The sequence below is a fragment of the Cyrtonyx montezumae genome, unplaced genomic scaffold (genome assembly GCF_038088225.1).
Source record: "Cyrtonyx montezumae isolate F1298 unplaced genomic scaffold, pur_monq_1.0 scaffold_8, whole genome shotgun sequence".
In the NCBI taxonomy this organism is placed as follows: domain Eukaryota; kingdom Metazoa; phylum Chordata; class Aves; order Galliformes; family Odontophoridae; genus Cyrtonyx; species Cyrtonyx montezumae.
Window position 1 is genome coordinate 24,024,774 of NW_027072089.1, and position 22,203 is coordinate 24,046,976.

At 36.3% G+C, this 22,203-nt stretch overlaps 1 protein-coding gene across 1 annotated transcript in view; it reads left to right on the forward strand.

The window, feature by feature from the left end:
- Positions 1-22,203, forward strand: part of MMP16 (matrix metallopeptidase 16) — a 165,198-nt gene that overhangs the window by 74,056 nt on the left and 68,939 nt on the right. Inside the window, exon 2 of the mRNA XM_065751879.1 lies at positions 15,062-15,210. Within this exon, the coding sequence (XP_065607951.1) occupies positions 15,062-15,210 (149 nt within the window). The remainder of the gene's footprint in view (positions 1-15,061; positions 15,211-22,203) is intronic.

A 22,203-nucleotide genomic window follows, 5' to 3' on the forward strand; every position in this document is an offset into this window, starting at 1 on the left:
TGTTTAACTTCAGATTTGATATGATCTTTTTTCTAGCGGGTAGCTTTCTCTACTTTCTGTCTTTACCTTAACATCTGCGACAGAAGTCAATTGTGAATTTTTGCAGTGATTTTGAAGCAAAGGCAATGTCTCACTCATACTGAATTCACCTATTTTTGCAACTTAAGATTTGAACTCTAGACAGAAAAGCTATTAACCTATAATCCACGCTAGATCAGAATTTATAAAAGATACATGATTGCTGCTGAAAGTGATTTTTTTTAAGTGATAAACTATTTATCCAGTATTTTTGTTACCTCTGCAGCTGTAGCACACTGCATGGTGCCATTCAAACTACATGTACAAGAGGAAAATGTGACAGGTGTTATTTGAATAAATTATCAAAGAGACTTAGTAGAAGCAAGCATGCAAAAATGTGCTAGACTCTGATTGATCCCTAGCATCCCTGTAACAGAGTCAGCTTATCCCATGGGCATTTTCTGATGAAGATCTGGAAATGAATGTGCAGAACATTCATTATAGATGAACAACCCATGAAAATTCCTTTAATGAAACAACATCTTCAAAACTAGGTTGTAAAGAAACTGAAAGAAGCTTGGACAGAGGACTAACCTTTTTGTGTCCTAGTCTTTCCTTTTCATATGTACAGATTCAAATCAGGCACAGTTACTATGTAGTGTATGTATGTACTATGTAGTATAAGTGGATTGTCTTCATTGCAAAACAGGAAGAGAGTGGCAGAATTTAAAAGATGTCCTCCTTCCTCTCATCTGTTCTTAAGAAATTTTAGATTTCAGGGATTATATTTCCTTTCTCCTCCCTGGTAAAAGGAACAAGATTTTTTTTTCTTGTGAATGATGTTTTGTCGTACTTACTTTTTATTATTATTATTATGCCATGTGAACTAAATAAAGTCATTCGGGAAACCACAGCATTACGTTTTCTGTCTTTTCCTGTCATCCTCTGGGAAAGGACAACCTGATATTATCTACAGATAGTGATGTGCCTTGTAAAATCCGTGTTTAACTTCTATTTACAATTTCTGCAGGAAAACACATATCAGTTTTTAAAAAGATCTACTAGAGTTCTGAAAAATACCACTCACTAATATATCCTCAAGGTAAAAAAATAAAAATAAAAAAAATTCTAAAATGTGGAATGACATTTAGTACAAAATCTTTAAAATGTACATCTTGAACAGCTGACTTTGAAAAACAGAAGGCAAATATTTTGAATTTAGAAGTGGTTTTATTATCAATTTATATTAAAAAGTACTTTTAACATAGGAAAAAACAACACTTTCATAAAAGCTCACAGTGCAAGTAGTGACATCAGTAGTTGCTGAAAAAGCATAGCAAGGGAGGAAGGAAGAGTAACCTTAAATAAAATAAAGCATCTGCTGAGTCAGTTGAATACATTTCCACTAAAGGCAACTTTGCTTTTGTCTTCAGCATAACCTATTTTTTTTTAAAGACACAGATGTTTAAACGTGGCTAGTATGAATTTACATGCAATCTTTCCTGTAAAGATGCAGTCCAGAAAGAGCCTACAAAGTATAAACCCACAATAAATAAGCAGTATGTTAGTATATTTCTCTTTTGCATCCACGCAGTTTGAGTTGAAGCCACAATATTTTCATGTTATTAAGTACAAAAATATTTATATGTGAAAGATTTGAAGATATTTCATGGATAATTCAGTGATTAAAAATACCTTTCTCTAACATCTGTAAAATGTTAAATAAATTTGTTAATGATAATGAAGAAAATTAAATATGTAATATTGAGAAAAAAAGTTCTGCTGAGTTATATTTCCTATAAGTGTTTAAATTCTATGACACCTGTTTCACTACTGTAAACTTAAATCTTAATAAACTATAATAATACAGTTTTATCTAGTCGATTCAAATACCAAGTGTCAGATATGGTTTGAATAATCATTTCCTCAAAGGAACTTTGCAACTTGACCTTTTGATTTTATTACAATGGACTACCTTCCCATGAGCCTTTATAAAGTAGCACAACATCATCTGTTGGTACATTGTGTATTTATTTATTTCTTATGTAAATGTCTTAGAACAAAGTTGTAATACTTTTATTAAGGTAATTTGAAACCCCAAAGATCATCGTGTTCTAACACCCCTGCCATGGGCAGAGGCACCTTCCTCTAGATGAGATTGCCTTAAGCACCATGAAACATGTCCTTGAGCAATTCTAGGGATGGGGCATCCACAGCTTCTTTGGGTAACCTGTTCCCATGCCTCACCGCCATCCTTGTAAATAACTACTTCTTTAATCTAAATCTAACCTCTTTCAGTTTAAAGCCATTACCCCTTGTCCTGTCATTACATTTCGTTGTAAAAAGTCCAGCTTTCTAGTAGACTCCCTTTAGGTACTGAAAGGCTGATATAAGGTTTCCCTGGAGTCGTTTCTTCTCCAGGCTGAACAACCCCACCTCTTTCAGCCTGTCCTTACAGGAGAGGTGCCCCAGCCCTCTAAGAATCCTTATTACCTTCCCCTGAACTCAGTCCAACAGCTCCATGTCTTTCTTGTGCTGGGGGACCACAGCTGAACACCGGATTCCAAAACTGGTCTCATGAGTGCTGAGGGAGTTTGTCACCTCCCTTGACACTCATCTTTTGATGCAGCACACGCATTTCAGATGTCTGAAAGACACCACTCCTCACTGGTTTCCACCGGGACATTGAGCCCTTGACAACAACTCTCTGAGTTGACTATCCAGCTTATTCCCTACCCACTAAATGGTGCCCACTAAATCTATCAAATTAATGCTTCTACAATTTAGAGACAAGAGTGTCATTTGTGACAGTCTCAGATGCTTTGGACAAGAGTAGGTAGGTTACACCAGTTGCTCTTCCCTCATCCACCAACACTTAAATCCTGTTGTAGAAAGCCACCAAGATTTTCTGGTAAGATTTTTCCTTAGTGAAGTCATGTTGGCTGCCTCCTATCATTTCCTTATTTTCCATATTCCTCAGCATAATTTCCAGAAGGAACTGCTACATGATCTTACTAAGCACAGAGGTGAGAATGAACCTGCCTTCCTTCTTACGGTTTTTAAAAATGAGGGCTATGTTTTCCCCTTCCCAATCACTGGGAATTCCACCAGATTGCCACAACTTCTCAAATATGATGGATACTGGCTTAACAACTTCATCTTCTAGTTCACTCAGGACCCACAGGTGTATATCATCAGGTCCCATGGACTTGTGGACCTTAGGTGGTCTCAGAGCTACTCTTCTCCTTCAGTGTGTGGCTCTTCATTCTCCCTGTCTCTGCCTTTGGCTTCTGCAACTTGGGTGGAGTGGCTAGGGAAATTGCTAGTAAAGACTAGAGCGAAAAAGTTATTGAGTACCTCAGCCTTCTTCATATAACCAGCTAACCAGCTAACCAGATCTCTTGTATTCCTTGTATCCATTGAAAGTTTTCTTGTTGCTTTTTACATTCCTGGCTAGAATAAATTCTATCAGGACTTCAGCCTCCTAACCAGATAATTCCTCACAGACTACCTGTACTTGCTTCCACTTTCTGTTTGCTTCCTTTTTGTGCTTGAGTTTTTCCAGGAGCTCCTTCTTCATCCATGTAGGCCTCCAAGCATTTTTACCTGATTTTCTCATGTGTATATTTTTATATGTATGTTTATTAAATTGCATAATTTAAAGCTGTAACCATGAAGATATGCCAAACAATGACAATTTTTCACCTTTGTTTTATAACAATATACAATTTCTATTTGTCTGATGTTGATGATGATAAGAATTTAAAGACTATAAAGGAAAAAATCCATATTACTGTTAAATTTTACTGATACAAATGTCTCTTTGGAAGTATGTGAATGACTGCAATTATATTCTTTGGTCATAAAATGGTATCTGATCATTTACAACAATTTTAGTGTTTAGTGCGTGTAAAGAAATAATGAAATGCATTTCCTTTGTTGGCTACTACATATCTGCGAGGGCTTTTCTCTCATTTACTGGAATGTAAATCAGGAAAAATAAAAATATAAGCAGTTTCTAAGCTGTAGGTGCTGCTCAGCACAGTGTTTCTTTGACTGGTGTTTAGCTCCTTGATTACTTTTTGAAATGGTGAATGGAAGAAATAACAGAGCTAAAATACTCTGATGATAAACACAGTCAAAATAATGCCAGCAATACATAGATGGATTAGTCTAAAATCATCAGCTTGCAGGTGAGTTACTGCAAAGCTATAGGAATGAAAGATGCTAATACCAAAGCAATGACAAGGTGGGGTTTATTCTTCAACTTTGCGCAATCTTCAGGAGTGTGATGAGAGAGTCACTTTGAACTCTTTCCGTCCTTATATCAGATATCAGAAATTGACAGTTGCATTTAGATAGCATTTTGTGTGTTCCAAGCCCTGTCTGGATTCTTGCAACACTGTGATGAGAAAAGTTTGAAAGTATTATTTGTACTTACCTTTGCTGCCAAGAAATGCAACTAATTTTCCCAGGAGTACATACTAGGCCTATGGGTAAACCAAACTGTTCTGACTCCAGCCACATCATCTGATATATGCCAATCACCTTAGGCAGTCCCATGGTGTTCTGGCACTCAGGTATCTGAATGAACCAAACAGTTACAGATGAGAAGCCTTAGAAATCAGTAAAAAAGAGAAAGAAGTCAATTCAGAAAAGATCAAGGACGATCCACATGTGTACCTCTCAGAGAAGAGAGAAAGAGGCAGAAAAGGAAAGTGAGAAAAGGTTGGCAGGAACAAATATAAGGAATTCTGGTGACTGGAGGTTATAGGATCCTGTGGGCAGTCTCCATACCACAGAAAAGCTCTGATGGTTTTCAGAGAAGTAAACTACAATTCTTATAAAATGTATTCTAGAAAACAAACTGCTTTCTTTTAGGCAAAAAGTAGCAAAGTTGCAACCAAGTGCTTCTTTTGTCTAAGATTCAGAAATAAAATTTGCTATAGAACAGATAATGTAGAAAGAAAAAAAAAAGTAATTCTTTATGGAGAATTAAATTCATGGGACTGTTTTTTCATCTTTGAATATAAAGACTTTTCCCTCCTAATTCATAGAGCCCTCTGCTAGTTAAATTATTATTTTTAAGACTTCTCCCCTTCCCTCCCCCCCTCCCCCTTCTTTTTCTTTTTCAGTTACTGGTTGAGAGCAAAGAATTACTCTTTCTTTCTATTTTCAGCTTGGTTGGAGTTGTTTTCTTCATTGTCTGGTATGATGCTATAAAAATGCTGATAACACAATGTTTATAGTTGCTGCTAAGCAGTATTGTACAGAGCCAAGGCCGTTCTCAGCAAAAGGTCCAAAGAGCTGGGAAGGAACAGAATTAGGACAGCTGATTTAAACTGGCCAAAGGGATATTCCATATCATATGACATCATGATGAAGGACTTCATCTTTATGTCTTATGCTGCTCAGGAGGTGAGCTGGACATTGATGGGGGATGGTGAGCAATTTCTTATTCATATAAACATATATACATATATTGTCATAACTATTTTCCTTTTCTCTATCCTAGTAAATAGTCTTATCTCAACCCACAAGTTCTACTTTTTTTTGTTTTCATCCCCAGTTATCACCCCTGTCCCACTGTGAAAGGAGGGAGTGAGGGAACAACTGTGAGTTGGTCAGCCACCTGCTGGGTTAAACCATAATGAATTAAGCTTCCATTGTACATATTTGGGTTGCTTCAAAAGTAATGCTCCTTATTTATTTCCGTAGAAACTACAATAGATATAAAAAGCCTAATAACACTATCTGATAGAGAAAATTGTCAGCTACAAGGTGTTATTTTTTGACATAGTCACCACCATTAGCTATGCATTTTCACCAGTGACGAACAGAAGCCCTCCATACAGCATTTCTAAAATCTGCACGACCACTGCTGGAATGCACCATTCACCACCTCACAGTACTTTACATACACTGTTCGGTCTCCATAAACATTCGGCTAGCTTCAGTGTAAGTTAGTGGGTGCCATTTTTTCCTAATGGAGGAATTAAATTTCACACCTTTGCTTTATACACACTTCTGTCTCAGATGCCATGTTGTCAGACTGCCTCTACTGCCATCTGTCATGTGGCAACAACATGTAATGGAATATTGGTAGAAAGGTTCAACCTCTACTTCCGTAACACAAAAATTTGCCTCTGGCATCATGGGCCAAGGTTATAAAATAGAAGGCATTACTTTTGGAGCATCTCTCCTATAACATCTGCCTGTGTTTCCTCTACACGATATATCATCTTTGTCACATGATCTTTCAGTGTCTCCTTCCTGTAAGTTATTTCTTCGTTTCACATTGATCTAGAGAGAATCTGTTTCTGATGAAAGAATTGACTCTCATTCTTCGTTGAGAATAGCACCATAGGAATCTCTTGCATCTTATAGCAAGCTATCTACTTTCTACTGTATGAACACGTATGATTAGTGTTGGTCCTTTTTTTGTCCTCGTGTTAGGAGTAGTGCCTGTGCCTTAAGAGCAGAGAGGGTCCAGAGAGCATGCTATGTTCATGTTCTCCATGTTCAGGAATATAAGAATATGGATACGTTTTTCTTTCTGGATGACTACTGCTGTTCTTGTTTTAGAGATCTTGAAGTAATAATACCAAATAAAATCCCTCCTTCTCCATGTGGAATGAATCTAAGAAAATCAGTCACTATCAACATTATTCTCAAGGGGTACATTCTTAGCCGAAGTTAACGGTCTTCTGTTAAAAACAAAGCTTTTTCTATAAAGTCACTTGATCAGTGTCAGTAAGAATTGCTGTTTTGAATCAGCCTTAGGACAGATTCCTGTTTGCACCTACATACTCTTCTTCCTGTGACCTAAAATATACATTTGCTTCGAATGAGGAGTACTGTACACAATAAAACAATCTATCATTTTTTTCTTTGATCGTATGAGAAAGAGTCTGGAATAATTTTAGTTATGACAACAGATCTCAAGGGGAGGGTGGAGGACAACAGAAGAAAGAAATAAACAAAAAACAGTAAAAATACCAGTAATTATTTATATGGATTTCTGATCCCTCGGAGAATTTTCCATCATTTCAGACAGTATGAACAGGATTCTGCAAGTCTTCAGGATTCTTCTGTTAAAAATTGCAGAATTGCAGAGTGGCTGAGGTTGGCAGGGACCTCTGGAGCCATCTGGTCCAACCCCTGCTCAAGGCCACCTGGAGAAGTGTGCCCAGGATTATGTCCAGATGATGGCTTTTAAACATTTCCAAGGTGGGACGTTCCCCAATCTCTTCACACCTACACAGTAAAAAAGTGATTCCTGGAACCTCTAGTGTTCCACTTTGTGCTCATTGCCTCTTTTCCTGACACTGGGCAATACTGAACAGAAAACTCTCCATTTAGGGTTTTACAGACATTGTTGAGATCCCCTCTGAACCTCCTCTGTTCCAGGTATAAAAGTCCCAGCTCTCTCAGTCTTTCCTCTTAAGAAATGTGCTTCAGCCGCTTCATGGCCCTTGTAGCTTCAGATTTTTCTCTGAAGCAGTCATGACTTATCCAGACAGATTATTCAACACAGCATCCTTAGCACTGCAGAGCATTTCATATTTTCAAAGAAGCAATAGAAATTCTAGTAAGATGTGTAGACTGTGTTTCCAGACATACACTGTATGAGGGTGTGTTTACATCTACTAGAACTGTTAGTTTTATTTATGAAAGTGTTTCCACTGCTGTGGGTCCGTGCCAGACTTCTCCAGAGATTTCTATTAGTAGCTGGAGAAAATTTCCCTGAGAAACTAATGAGTAAGTTTATATTCTGCAGTCAGCAATAAAAGTGTATATATACAATTATGAGTAATGATCAAGGTACAAAGAGTTTTTTTCCAGGGCAAAAATTTGTGTCGTAATCTGTTGTAACACTAACACCCTCCCTGTACAGACACTCAGTAGTGAATAAAGAACGTAAGTCATGCTTTTGGAGCTGAGTAATCTCACCCCTGTTCCAAGTGTACCTCAGAGCCTCTCAAGCACAGCATTACATGTCGGTCCTCTTCTGCTTACTGGTTGCCTTTTTCATTCCACTTCTCTCAAAGTACATGTTTTGTTTTTTTTTTTTTTCTACGCACAACCGTAACAGTAAAGCAAAATATTAAGCACATTAAAACTAAAATAATAATAACCATGGGCTTTGTTTTAGATTACTTATCAGGCAGACCTTGTGCAGTCTTGAATTGCAGTGGAACTACCATTCACCATATGCTTGCATGGGGAAATTCCACACTCTAATCCCTTTTCTGATTTCATATAAAATGAGATATACATGAACATGTACTGGCAAATCTGTTTTTTGTCTTTTTTTTTTATTGAGACTTACATAATGCAGATGATCCAAATCCTGTCTTTTTTTTTTTTTTTTTTATAATCAGGAACACAGGAAAAACCATAAGAATATACATACAAAAACTGTGGAAATTCCTCAACTAAAATTTAATGAAGTGTAATATATCTGCAGCAACAGTGAACTCAGTGAGGCCTAATTTGTCCTATTCTCTGGCTCGCTGTGAACTCAACTCTGCTGCTTTTAGGACTACATCTAAGTATTTACTATAAAGTGGCATGCAACATATACATATCCTATAGGCTTCTTTTACTTAAGACCTTATTAGAAATGTTTAAATCCTTGTTAAAATTGTAGATATTAATGTATCTGAGCTGATGCCAAAATAATATCTACATTAGTTTTTTTAAGTTTGTCATAGCAATGCAGAACAAAAGAAGTGAGCGCATTTTCTATGTGAGGAAGAGCTAGGTCATGTGAAAACTAAACCCTATAAGCTTGTATTTTGTCTTTTCTTTGTCAAGAAGACAGTTGTTGCTGCAGCTGATATGATCACTATCAATATGAGCCAGCAGTGTGCCTAGGTGGTTGAGATCAGCGGCGTCCTGGCTTGTATCAGAAATACTGTGGCCAGCAGGACCAGATTGATGATCGTCCTTCTATATTTGGTCTTAGTGAGGCCACACCTCAAATACTGTGTTTGATTTTGAGCCCTTCACTGCAAGGGCAAAAACCTGAAACCCTGGAGCATGTCCAGAGAAGGGCAGTGAATCTGGAGAGGGGTTGGGAGCCTGAGTCTTACAGGATCTGGCTGAGGGAACTGGGCTTGTTTTGTCTGAAGGAGGTTTAGGAGAGACATTATTGCCCCCCTACAACTGCCTGAAAGGAGACTGTGGCGAGGTTGTTGTTGGCCTCTTCTCCTAGGTGACAGTGATAGGATGAGAGAGAATGACCTCAAGTTATACCGGGATGGATATTAAGAAAAATATCTTCTCCAGAAGAGTGGTAGTGCATTGGCATATTCTGCCCAGGAGTGTGGTGGAGCCACTGTCCCTGAAGACGTTCAAAAGATGTGTAGATGTGGCACTGAGTTAGAGGACACGGTGCTGAGTTGATGGTTGGACTAGATGATCTTAGAGGTCTTTTCCAGCACTAATGATTCTACGATTCTGTTCAATGTCTTGTCAGTCTACCTGTACACTAATTAGATTCTGCTGGTCTGTATATTCTTTTTGCTTTAAGGGGGAAATATATAGGTAGAGATTTTTCTTACCCAGATAGGTATCATATACAACATACCCTGTGTACACATTTTTCTGTATCTTGTAAATTCTTACTGATGTCTTCTGTTAAAAAGAGGAAACATCATTAATAAAGAACTGGTGGATGCAGAATTAAGAGGTAGAAAAAAGCAGCAGAAAATTCCCTATGCTCTTCTCTGAAAGTGCTTATGTGCATCTGGCTGTATTTCGCTCTTTACCTATCAAGTTGACACTGAAAAGTCAGTATTAGCTGCAGAACTTATGCCTGTAATTAAGATATACCATTAGTCATTAAAAACTTGCAGCAATACTATATCAGTAGAAGCAATACTATATCAGTTCTTCAGGTTCTAATGCATTGCATCTGTTTCAGAAGTAGTTTGTGAATATCATAATGGAGTAGAGCAGTTTCAAGTGTTATCACTGTAGCAGTAACAAGATGAGATGCAAAATATGATGTAGATATTAACTTTCAAAATTGCAGATAAGCAGACTATATAATTAATTGGATCATGGGGAGAACTAATTTGACTATACAAAGACTAATTCTAAAGTTAGCTTATTTACCTATATTGCAACCTTCAAGCTCTTTTAAAAGTGACATCAGCACTTAAACTGTTAAATCCCATGGTGTGCAGTAAAAGTTAGATTCCTAAGTGTGTATTTTTTGAAACAAACATCCTGAATTACACAGGCACTTCAACTAATTTCACTTATGGCATCTTTGTTCGAAACACCTTAAAAAACAGAAGTCAAAATATTTTGAAACTATAAAATATTACAGTTTTACTCGATACCTGTAGTAATTTGCTTTTTATAATACAATCTGAGAAAGGAACAGGGAGAAATGAATAATAACGATATGCAACTACACTCCTAAAGATGTTTATGAAATTGTTTTGATTCATGCTTTCTTAGCTTGTTTGATTTACTAAGCTTTTGGGTTTACAGAACGTAAAGGTACTGTAGTTTACACAATGCACTGTCATTCAGTAACAGTAATGGTTCATTGATAAATTCTATTCTATTTTAGAAATAACTGAGTTCTCAGATACTCTGAATACCATCATAATAGTTTTGCTTATATATTGTTCTTTGCTTACTGTTCTCAGCAACACTTTAGTGTCAACATACTGTTTTAAAGAACACTCTTTTTTCCCCCAAACTAGCAAAGAACTGAAAGGCTGACATTCATTGGTGCATTTTCTACACTTTAAATTAACCCATACTTTATTCTTTAGAGGATACAAGCCCAGCATTCATATCAGATTCAAATGAATATTAAAAGATATTTCTGTCATGGCAGGAAACACCCATGCCAACAAACAAAGTAGCCTAAGCATATTGTCAATGACATCCAAAAATATGGAAGGTGATACAACACGTGCTGAATACTTGTGGATTTTGTAGTGTGTGCAGATCTACAAACTCCTAGCATCTCTCTAGGTTTCCTCACCTAGGAGTTTTTCTTTTTTTTTCTTTTTTTTTTTCTGTCCAATTCTGAAATAAGAAGCTGAAATATGTAGTTTGAAGCTAATTTTATTTTGTCGAAGACAAAATGTTGGAGCATTCAGGTCTTTCTGAACCTAACACTGTTCATCTAAATTCCTATGTTTGTTAATAGTCCAACCATGGTAACTAACATACAAATGTAGGACAAGCAGATTTTTAGTAAAGAGAGATTTTAGCTTTTGATTTCCTGCAGGTTAGTGTGAACAGTGAAGTCTCTGAGATTAAACAAATGGGTTATCTTTACTTTAAAACGATTGGAGTGACTCACAAAAGAAAGTTCAAATACATAAAAGGCTGCTGCAGAGGGGAAAAGAATAATCAGTTCCCTTCACCCGTAGCAGGTAAAATGAGAAGCTACAGGCTTAAACTACAACAATGGAGATTCAACTCTGAGGCAAAGCTTGCAGCAGTAGGATGGGAAAGCACTATAATAGAGAGGGAAGTGATAGAGCCTGTTGTCTTGCAGCTATGTTTTTCTATGCTTACTATAAGAGGGAAGTTACTTGGCCATCAGATTGCTGCAGGGCAGAAAAGTCTGTCCCAAAAGCTCTATTTGGAATAGCAGTATTTAATCTTTCTGTACTGTATAAAGTAATGAGAGTTAACACTGATTTTGGAGTCTGTGTGAAGTGTCTCTGTTGGCATCCTGGATTTTAGGTTAACAGAATTGTAGAATGGTTTGGGTTGGAAGGGAACTTATAGATCATCTAGTTTCAACTCCCTGACATGGGCAGTGTTGCCATCCACTAGCTCAGGTTGTCCAGGCCAACATCCAACCTGGCCTTGATAGGTTATTCATAGCTTCTCTGGGCAACCTTTTCCAGTGCCTCAACATCCTTTGTGTTAAGAATTCCCTTCTAACATCTTCACTGCTTCCTTTTACCAAGACAATTACTTTCTCAGAGTGACAGATGAATAGCTGGCACTGTGCTATCATTACTGAGGTGTGTTAATGCAGAGACAGATTTAATTGCATTAGTTAGGGAGTGGGAAATTCTTGTGGTCATAATTTCTTAAATAGGTTGCCTCAAAATTATAAGGCTGTGAGAAAATCGTTTTAACTTGTTCTCCTATTGTGGCTGCCTCATTCTTTTCTTCTTTGCTATTTTCTCTACCTCTATATTTTGGACTTAAGTTTCTTGTTCATAGATTCTACCATTTGTACTGTGCACAACTCGTAAAACTATATTTCAGTTATCTGGCAGACAGAGCCAAGATCCTTCAAAATCTGGTAGCAGAAGACTGATGAATCTGAGGAATAATGCAGGAACTAGATTTGTTCTCTCTTGTCTCATTTCATGATGCATGATAATACAAAGCACTAATAGTTTTTAATAGTGTCAGAAGTTGCTTTCAAGCACATACTAGTTATAAAACAGTATTAGGGAGTGATTATCAGGCGTCTTGTATTATAAGAAGGGAATAGGCTATACTGTCCTTTCTTGCTGTTTCTGGGCCACTTCTCTTCATTTTACTGTGTCTGCAGCAGCACTGTGCTTAATTCCACTTTGTCCAGTCTTTTCCCTTTCTGCCATGAGCAATACTCCCCCAAGTTCTTTCATCTCTCTCCTTACGACTTTTCTAATTTAGATATCCGAAGCTTTAGCTACTGGTAAATTTGCTAAGTTATAAGCCCATATCCCTGTCTCCTTCAGCTTTGCTGCAGTGAGGATATTTTTGAGTGGTGAGAGGCCTTTCAAGCCTACCAAGCAATTTTCTGTGCCCTTACCACTCAAATAGAACGTCATGGATAGCCTGAGTGTCTGTATACCAAATTCATGCTAAGAAGGTGGCACTGTTTTAGGCAGCAGTGACATGCTGCCCAGAATTACTTTTCTTCCCCAACTCATCATGTGTTTTAATATCATACTGACATTCTTCCCCTTGACTTTTCTGCACTGACTTGATGAGTCTCAAGATAACTCCAGTCTTAAATGTACTCTTTGTAAATATTAATTCAAAGAAACTCTACATGTTGCCCTGAAATCAACGCTAAGGCAAACTGATCTGTTACTTCCATTGACTCATTTCTACATATCAAATTGCTCTTGCCAGTGTTCCACCTCTAACTGTCCTTTCAGAGACACCCTCCAGTAATAGAAGGAAAAACAGACTTCCTACAGGAAATGAGACATAAGCCAAATGATCTGTGAGATGACACAAAATAATACAAACTTAAAGTTCACAAGTTCATCCTCAAAGCGGAAAAGCACAAGTCAAGGGTATGCAAAGTTGAATGTAGGTACAGACTGTAGCAATTCAGTTTAATTGGAAATAAGAACACCATCCTATCCATTAAATGTACTTTTGTTCGCATTTCTGATCGGCTCTTGTATATAGAGATAATGTGGAGGTGAGAGTGGTTAGACTAAATCTTAATCTTATCTGTATTTTATTCTTTTGTTGTCTGAAGCTCATGAAAATTCTGAGATTGTGTATGTACTGTGTGCTGGGTATGTAAACCTTTTTAAATTATAAATATCTGAGCTCATAACCTGAAGATTTTCCCTATATCTAGTGCTAGTTTGATGCTTCACTGTGTTCACCAATTGTATGTTTACACTGTGCAATAAAGTTAACCATAACAATAAATTGATCCACTTGATCTACTTGAGGAAATTCTAAGCTTATTCTTTGTAACTGTGTAAAATGGGAGTGCCAAACAAATGCGACTATATGGACTGGATTCTTCCAGCTAACCTTAGGGTTGAAAACTGTACAATGCATTGTTTGGTGTCAAACTGTGTGTCAGCTGTGTGCATGAGACACATGGAACATACAGTTCACTGTAAGGTGAGAGGAGGTAGATGCAATTTGTTAATGATTCTGAATCTGTGAACTGGGATGTGACATACTTGAAAGAGGTAACTGAATATGATTTTCTTTCTACTTGTTATTTTTTTAAGAATGGAAAATCAGCTTTATGGGATTGCAGATGAATTGTTGCTATGGGGAGGGAAATGAAAGGAGTACAATCTAACTATAACTTGTATAGTGTCAATATGTGCACCTTTCACTGTAGTGAGATGTTCCAATCTTCAGACTGGAAGCTAAGACATTTTCAAAGATATGTCAGTACTCTCATCAGCTCAGAAGCCTTGCACTGTGTTTTGTATAGACTAGATTTTTAGAATACTTAGAAACATTAGGACAACTGCAGCTACTTATTTGTGAAACATTGCCTCAAGAGGACAGCATGTTTCTGAGAGTTTTCCAGGTATACTTAAGATACTGGCTTTAATCCATAATGCTTTCAGTTATTTGGACCGTGTCCTCTTCCTCTCACTTCTACACAATTAAGAGCATAACCAGTTGGCACTAGTTCCATCTTGATCTGAAAAGGAGGATCCTATTACCAGGGAGATTCCTGTAAGCATGCACAGGCTCTGCTGCTTCCCTGTCTCCCATACACGTGCTTTGCTTATGACTATGCAAGTTTTACATTCCTGGAAAACTGAATCTCTCCTCACCCTCTTTTTTTTTTTTGTGTGTGTGTTCTTTGAGAGAAGATAACAATGAAGTGTAAGTGTGTGAGAGCTATTGTGGATTTATTATAGTTGGTGAATATTATTATGTGCCCTATGTGACATATATTGTACGTTTTATATTTACCCTACTTTAACATTCTTTGAAGTGTGTACAGCCCAGGATAGGTTCTCAAACTGTAACTTCAAGTAAATAAATAAGTAAATAAATACATTAAAAATATTTGAAACAGGTAGTTTCAGATAATAAAGAGAGCTGACTCCTGGGTACAAAACACTGTAAGTCTTGAAAGAACAGAATCTTTATTAAGGGAGAAGAACTAAAAGCTACGAAGAATTTATTCTCTGCAAAAATACCTCCAACAAACTAACAGGTTTTATGCTTGATGAATTAGAAATTTCATTGTATAGCATACAAAACTAAGTACTGGGGAGCATTTTACTTATCTCTAATTTCTATTTAATAGCCACTGCACTTGTCATTGCAGGTATGGTTACAAAAGTATGGCTACCTTCCACCAACTGACCCCAGAATGTCGGTGTTGCGCTCTGCAGAAACCATGCAATCAGCTATAGCTGCCATGCAGCAGTTCTATGGCATTAATATGACAGGAAAAGTGGACAGGAACACGATTGAGTAAGTAACTGGTACTGAACTGCTCTTGACTTTTCTGTTACAGGAAGAGTAAAGTAGAAATGGAAAAACTTTATGACACGCAAAGTAGGGTGACCAGAATACCCAAACAGCATTCCATCTTCAGATGATGAGCAAAAATTCTTTCTGCTTTTCCTTGAATTTTTATTTTCATCTTGTTCTGCTGTATTTTATGATAGCAGGTAGTCAGCTGCCAACTGCTGTCATCTGGGCACATGGTTCTAAAGAAAATGTTTCAGGGTTAACTAAAGGCCAAAAGTCTATCAATGTGAAACTGGAGAAGCCTAATCCAAACTGGCAAGAATTCACAAAATATTTCACAGTGGAAAATCTTTACTCCAAACTCCCTTATTCTCATTGCAAAACAAAAAAGTTAGCACACTCCAATAGCCCATTCATCTCATGGTTTCCAGTAACAAAAGAACAAGTGTGGTCATTTTCTCATGCAGTAAAATCAGATTAATTTTGCATGCCATTTGCAATTATGAAATCATGCAAGGCAGGCAGCATCTGATTTTGTGCAAACACAGACAAACTGTGTGAAATAGAGAGATTAAAATTTTCTTCCAAACAACTCTATACACATTTTAGAAATTTGCCAGAAATAGTATTGATAAAAACTAAGACCCTGAGAGTAGAAGTGTCCAGTTAAAATGCAGTAACGATTATCTGTGATTTTAGAAGTTACTTTGCTTGAAAAAAAAACAAACAATAACAATAAATCCAACATTTACCTTACTGAAATTTGTTCCTCCTATTTTTCTTAAGTGTTTTTCGGGGGGGGGGGGCGGGGGGGGGGTGGAATTCCTCCTTACCAGCCCCTATCTGTTGTGTTATTTTTTTGTCATTCTTTTCTGGTAAAGTAGCTGACGTGAATGATTTTTTAATCATTTACCCCAATCAGGTTTAGGGATGAGACTACCTAAAATGCTGGCAGAATTGGAAAAATCATTTTATTCCACTGGCACATGCATTGCATTGCATTGAAAAGCAATAAAGCAAAGCAGATTTTAGGGCTGCCCTAAGGGGAGGTGAGTCGATCAGACATCCCTCAGTTTCAGCATTTAGAGGACCTTAGAAAAGGCACTGCAATAGCAATGGGCTCAGGAAATGCCTTGTGAGGGAGCTGTGCTCCGAGGTATGTTTATGATCCAGCCTGCAGGGTGGAAAGACTGGGCTCTTTATACAGCTTCACTGATTGATGCTTGAGGGGAGGGTGCTACTATACCCACTGTTTGTATCTTTATAAGGACACATTGGTGGCTGTTTTTTTAAGAGGCAGTGTATTTCAGTAAAAGGAAAATAATCTGTTCACAGGTAGCAGTACAGAGACAAGAGAGCAGGAAAAGAAAATTAAAGCAGAGACAATGTCTTGCTTTAAGGCATCAGTCAGCAAGTTAGAAACAAAACAAAAGCTAGAACAAGTAAAGAAAACTTTAATTGCGAAAGAAAGTACTTCATGTTTGCAAGATTGTTCTCATTTCTTTGGTTATGTCAGAAACAGAAGAATACAACCACTCAGCAGTCCAAAGCATTCATTTTACAAGCTAATGAAAACTGAGTTTTCCAATCACATGGGTTTCTTCTACATATATGATAGACTAGCACGTTGCAATTCTTAGGTATGTATAATTCATGCCAAATGAGTTATATGTTCACATTTGGAGTTGTATTAACTTCAGTCAAGCTGGGAACAGAACTGACTCTTAAAGACTTGTCACATTTGCATTTAGAAAAAATAGACCATTGAACTCAAGTGTGGCCTCAAGTTACCATCACTTAACAGCACTCAATATTCTTACATGAAGCGGATATATAACAAAGGATATATATTTTTAACTGTACATTTATGGAAGTGATTTGTAAATACTTGCAGTCATTTTCCATTTTGTCTATGTAGAGAGAATACATGCTGTCTTTTGGCCAGAGATATGTGACAATTAAACATTTGTTTCTTTGTGATTAATGTTATAATCACAAAAAATACTGGGATTACTAAATAAAGACTGCAGCAGGAATCTCAAAGAAACATGTTCTCATCTTGTGCATTCGTGCTTCTCCAGCATGTCTTGAGAAGTGATTACAATGTACCTCTTAGTCTGCAGAAGAATGAACAATTAAAAGAGGTTGTTGAAATAACTTGATAGGTATCAAGTTTGAGAATATTAACAGGGAAATAATGTCCTGCAGCGTCATTATCAAATGTCTCCTGGAGGAAGCTTGTTCTGAGAAACAGTTAATCCCTCATGGACTATTTTGACATGCATAAATATAAATGGTATTCATCTTCTCTTCTCATCATTCACTTAATTTTGTTATGTTTTTTAATCTTTTTTTCCCAGGTGGCTTGAAACACCTGATACATGCTTATTGCTGGGGATGAGGAATAATGAGTGGTAGAAATTGATCTCATCATAATAGTGTAAAAAATGGGGGATATTTTGAATAGAAGTAAAAGTACAGTGCCAAATCCATTGAAAATGTTGTCTCACATTTGCATGGAGTGCAACACTATTGTATGTGATTCATTTATGTATTGACAAACCTAGTCAATGACTTCATAAAAAACTTCCAGAAATGGACCCACAGTTGGCTTCCTGGTTTTTCACATCCCTAGAAAAAAGCTACTAAGTAGAGAAAGGATAGTTAGTTGCTGTCTTCTCATAAAACTGGTATACATTTTTATTTCCAAAATTTGTTTTGCATTTTTATGGGGTATATTATAAACTTCTTTGTATACAGATAGAATGGTATTGTATAGGATACAGAACAAATCTATTTGGTATTAATAACTGACTGATTTTATTTTACTGTCATCCTTTATAAATAAATGGCAGATGTGTTCACTTTATTGCTCTGAAGAACTTCTAATCAAGTTTAATTCATACACGATAATTAAAATATAATTGTATTTCTGCATGATCTCTGCTGTGTCTACATTGATTACCAGTCCCAAAATAAGAAACAGTGGTAAACTTTGAGCTGCAGAAATAATTTCAGCAGTCTATCCTGTTGGTAAATGTTGGGGTTTGTGCAAAAGGTATACGTAAAGTCTTGTTCCCTCTGCAAACATTCAGTGAGAAGCCTCTCAGAAACAACATTCACAGTAACAGGGTTGAAAGTATCATACATCACTCTTGGACTGCGTTCTATTACATAGAGGAGTGCCAGTAAGGTCCTGTAATAGCACTAAGAATGCAATAGGAAAGAGTAAAGACATTTAGAAAACATGTCTCTCCTCACAGGAAGATCCAGGGCAATTCAGTGGTAAACTGTACTGAAATAAAAGTCTACAATTTTTCCAGCCATAAAGTCACACCAAATTTTTTACATTCTCTTTGTTATTTACCTTCTGTTGTATTTAGTTTGTTTCTCCTTAAGACACTCCTTCCAACTAGTCTGTAAATCTCCATCTGAATAACTTTTTATTTATTTTTAATAAATATTGTACAATTTTGATTATAGATAAACAGGAAAAATATTTTAAGTATTTTACAATTTATTCTGAAGGTTTGAGATGAGGAGGAAAAAAAATATTCTTCCTTTACTCCCAAAGAACAAAATATGGTTAGGCAACTGGGCTGAGTTATAGGAAGTTTAGTTTCAGAATTTTTTTTCCCAACTGGAGAAACATTATAATTTTGCTGCATATTTTTATTTTAATCTTTTCAGCTTTACTATGAGTCTAAACTGTTTTAATTCTCCTGACATAAATTGCTCTTCAAGCCTTCAACTAATGGACCTAAGAAGAATTTGATGTGATATAGTCTACAGACAGAGTACATTAGTCACAATTAAGCCTCTTTATTGAGTACTGATAAAATATTAATATCAAAGGGCTGCTGCATAACATATTTCCACAGGTTCAGAAACACAGATGAAAGAGAGGCAGCCATTACCAGCATAGAATCTTAAAGAAAGAAAAAAAAAATTGAAAAAAATGATTTAAAAAAAGTAATTAAAGCCTAAGCACTCAAGAACAAGGAAGACCTTGATCATATTATGCTGTAAGCAGCTGTATTGTGATGAAAATAAAAAAGAATGTTTTCTATGCCAATTACCCCCCAAATGGAAGAGCACTTTACACAATAAATATCAACAAATGTCATGAGCGTTAATGATTGACAACAGAAGCCTTCCTGCTAGTCAGAGTGAGGCCTGCCAGTGTACAAAAAACTATATTTAACCGTAAAAATATGAAAATGTAAATTATCTTCCGGAAATTGTTAACATTTTCCTTCATTTCTGGTCTTGACTGTGATACTAATAATTTGTTATAAACTACAATTGCCAAATTTAGCTCAATTAGGATTTGGGTGATAGACCAGTTGACAGTCCAACTCTTCCGCTGCATTAAACGGAGAAAATTTCATCTTTTCTAGAGTGTTACTTGAAGATGAGTTGCTGAAAGCTAGTGAATCACTTGATTTACGTTGCAGTTTATGCTGTGCATGAACCACAGTTCCAGTTCTCTTGTAACCATGAGGATGCAAGTGAGATAGACAGCCCATTCCAACCAGCAAGGATGCAAGCATAATACTCTTGATAGGTACATGGCTCTTCAAAGTCAGTGGAAGAACAAATTGTGACTGCTTAAATTTCTAACGAATTATTTGAGGCTCCATTATTAAGCTGATTAAGTTAAACTTTTTGAGGGGGAGGAGCAGGAGAGGAAGAACTAATTCAGTTGATTTGAAGTTATTGTCCATGAAACAATAAAACTGTGATATATTATATATATTATATTATATACAAAACCCTGATGTTTTTGGAACTGTTTCTGTCAAAGTACAGTAGTTTTTTGCTTTTTTGTTTTTTAATTATTATTTTTTTTTATTTTGTGGGTTTTGTTTTTTTTTTTCTTCATTACTTACTACTTTGTTTTGATGTTGTGCTATTATGTTATGGTCACACAACTTGCTTTTTGTTGTGCCTTTTTCTGCAGCTTGAGCGTCCAGTTTCAAAAACATAAATGCCTTAAAAACCCTTGCTAGCTTTATGATGATCTACCATGCATGATTCAGTGAGAAAACGTACTACTAACATGTCCAGAGAAGGGCAGTGAAGCTGTTGAGGGGTCTGCAACACAGGCCTTATGAAGAATGGCTGAGGGTGCTGGGATTGTTCAGTCTGGAGCCTTATTGCTCTCTATAACTACCTGAAGGGATGTTGTAGTGAGCTGGGAGTTGGCCTCTTCTCTCTTGTAACTAGTGATAGGATGAGATCGAATGGCTTCAAGTTGCACCAGGGGAGATTTGGACTGGATGTTAGGAAATACTTCTTCTCTGAAACAGTGATCAGGCGCTGGAATGTGCTGCCCAGAGAGCTGGTGGAGTCACTGACCCTGGAGGTGTTCAAGGAACATTTAGAAATTGTGTTGAGGAACATGTGGTTTAGTGACTCGATGGACTCGATGATCTTGTAGGTCTTTTCCAACACTGGTGATTCTATGATTCTATGATCTAAAAACTTTGTGATGCCTGAGCCAACTTTTAATCTCATTTGATAAAGTATTAATATTTCATTTGATAAAGTATTATATTTCACAAAAAATAGAACCAGCTTTGGTTTGTAGTAAAGATATGCCTCTATAATTTTCTTTTATTATTTGAGCAAACCTAAATAATGCATCCCAGATATTCCTCTTATCTTCTTGTCTGAAATGACACTTTCTATAAAAAATGTGAAGAACCTGAAGTAAAGTTGCGGGCTATTTCAGCCAATATTGGTGGGATTAATTTTATATACTTTGCACTGTTGTCTTTGCACACACTGGAGTAAGAACAGTACATTCCTTGCAAACATATATCATACAGTCTATAGTTTTATGTGCCAGATGTACTCTGTAATTATTCTGACAAGAAATTAAAGCAAATAATTGCATTTAATATTTGAAAATAGACCAAAATTTTAGGTAACTGTTGGTTGCTATGTACAAATGTTGGTTTCCTCTATTGCAGTACTTTATGGAGGCATCACCCATCAAAGTTTTCATAGCCACTGATATTGTACTGGTGTGTTAGTCTATGCAAGTGGGGTTGTCATCTTCATACAGTCACAAAAATTTATATTTTTCTACAGGCTGATTTTGTTTAGACATTTAAACAGTACTTTTCTATCCACATAAAAATTAGCATGGCTGATTTGACTGGAAGTCCATATTCCATTAGTCTGTCTCCAAAAATTCATTCAATATGCAATATAACTTATCCTGTATTAGTTACAGTTATAAAACATACAATGTACATTTGATTTCTTGAGTACAGAATGGAAAAATCAAAGATTTCATTGCATTGAGTAATGTATATGTATGGTGCTATGATTTCTACATATGTATAGAAAAAGAGTCCTTTGTGTCACAAATATTCCATTTTTTCTTTTGGACAAAATAAAACATTATTTTTCATTATGCCTATATTCAACTCATAATATGTACATGAAAAGATGAAATAACCTGGCTGGCTGGCTGGCTGGCTGGCTTTTATTTTTATTTTTAGATTTCATAATTTGTGCATATTTTTACAAGGAGTCTACATTCAAATTAGATGACATTTCAAGTGAATTCTCTGTCTTCCATTCTTAAAGCTATTGTGTATATGTATTTATGAAGCATTGCTTAAATGCCAGTTGAATGGTCAGAAAATCATTCATGCAAGCCTGAATATAGAATTTTAAGTACCATAGGAGAATTACATTTTTTACATCAGTAATTATTTGATATTACAGAAATAAATTCAGTGACCTGGAAAAGTAACAGAGTTGATTGTGCACATAAAGTAATGTCTGAAATCTTACTATCATCTTGATGGAAAATTGCACTGCAGCTATTCAGTTCATATAGGAGCAGCACTTTAGCTGAGCTTTGTTACTTTAAATCAACCTAAATAAGCACTTGTACTACAAGTCAGAAACAATTCTGTCAGTGATACTGCTGCCGAAATCATGCTTCATCTTAACTTGGTAATTTGGAATGCT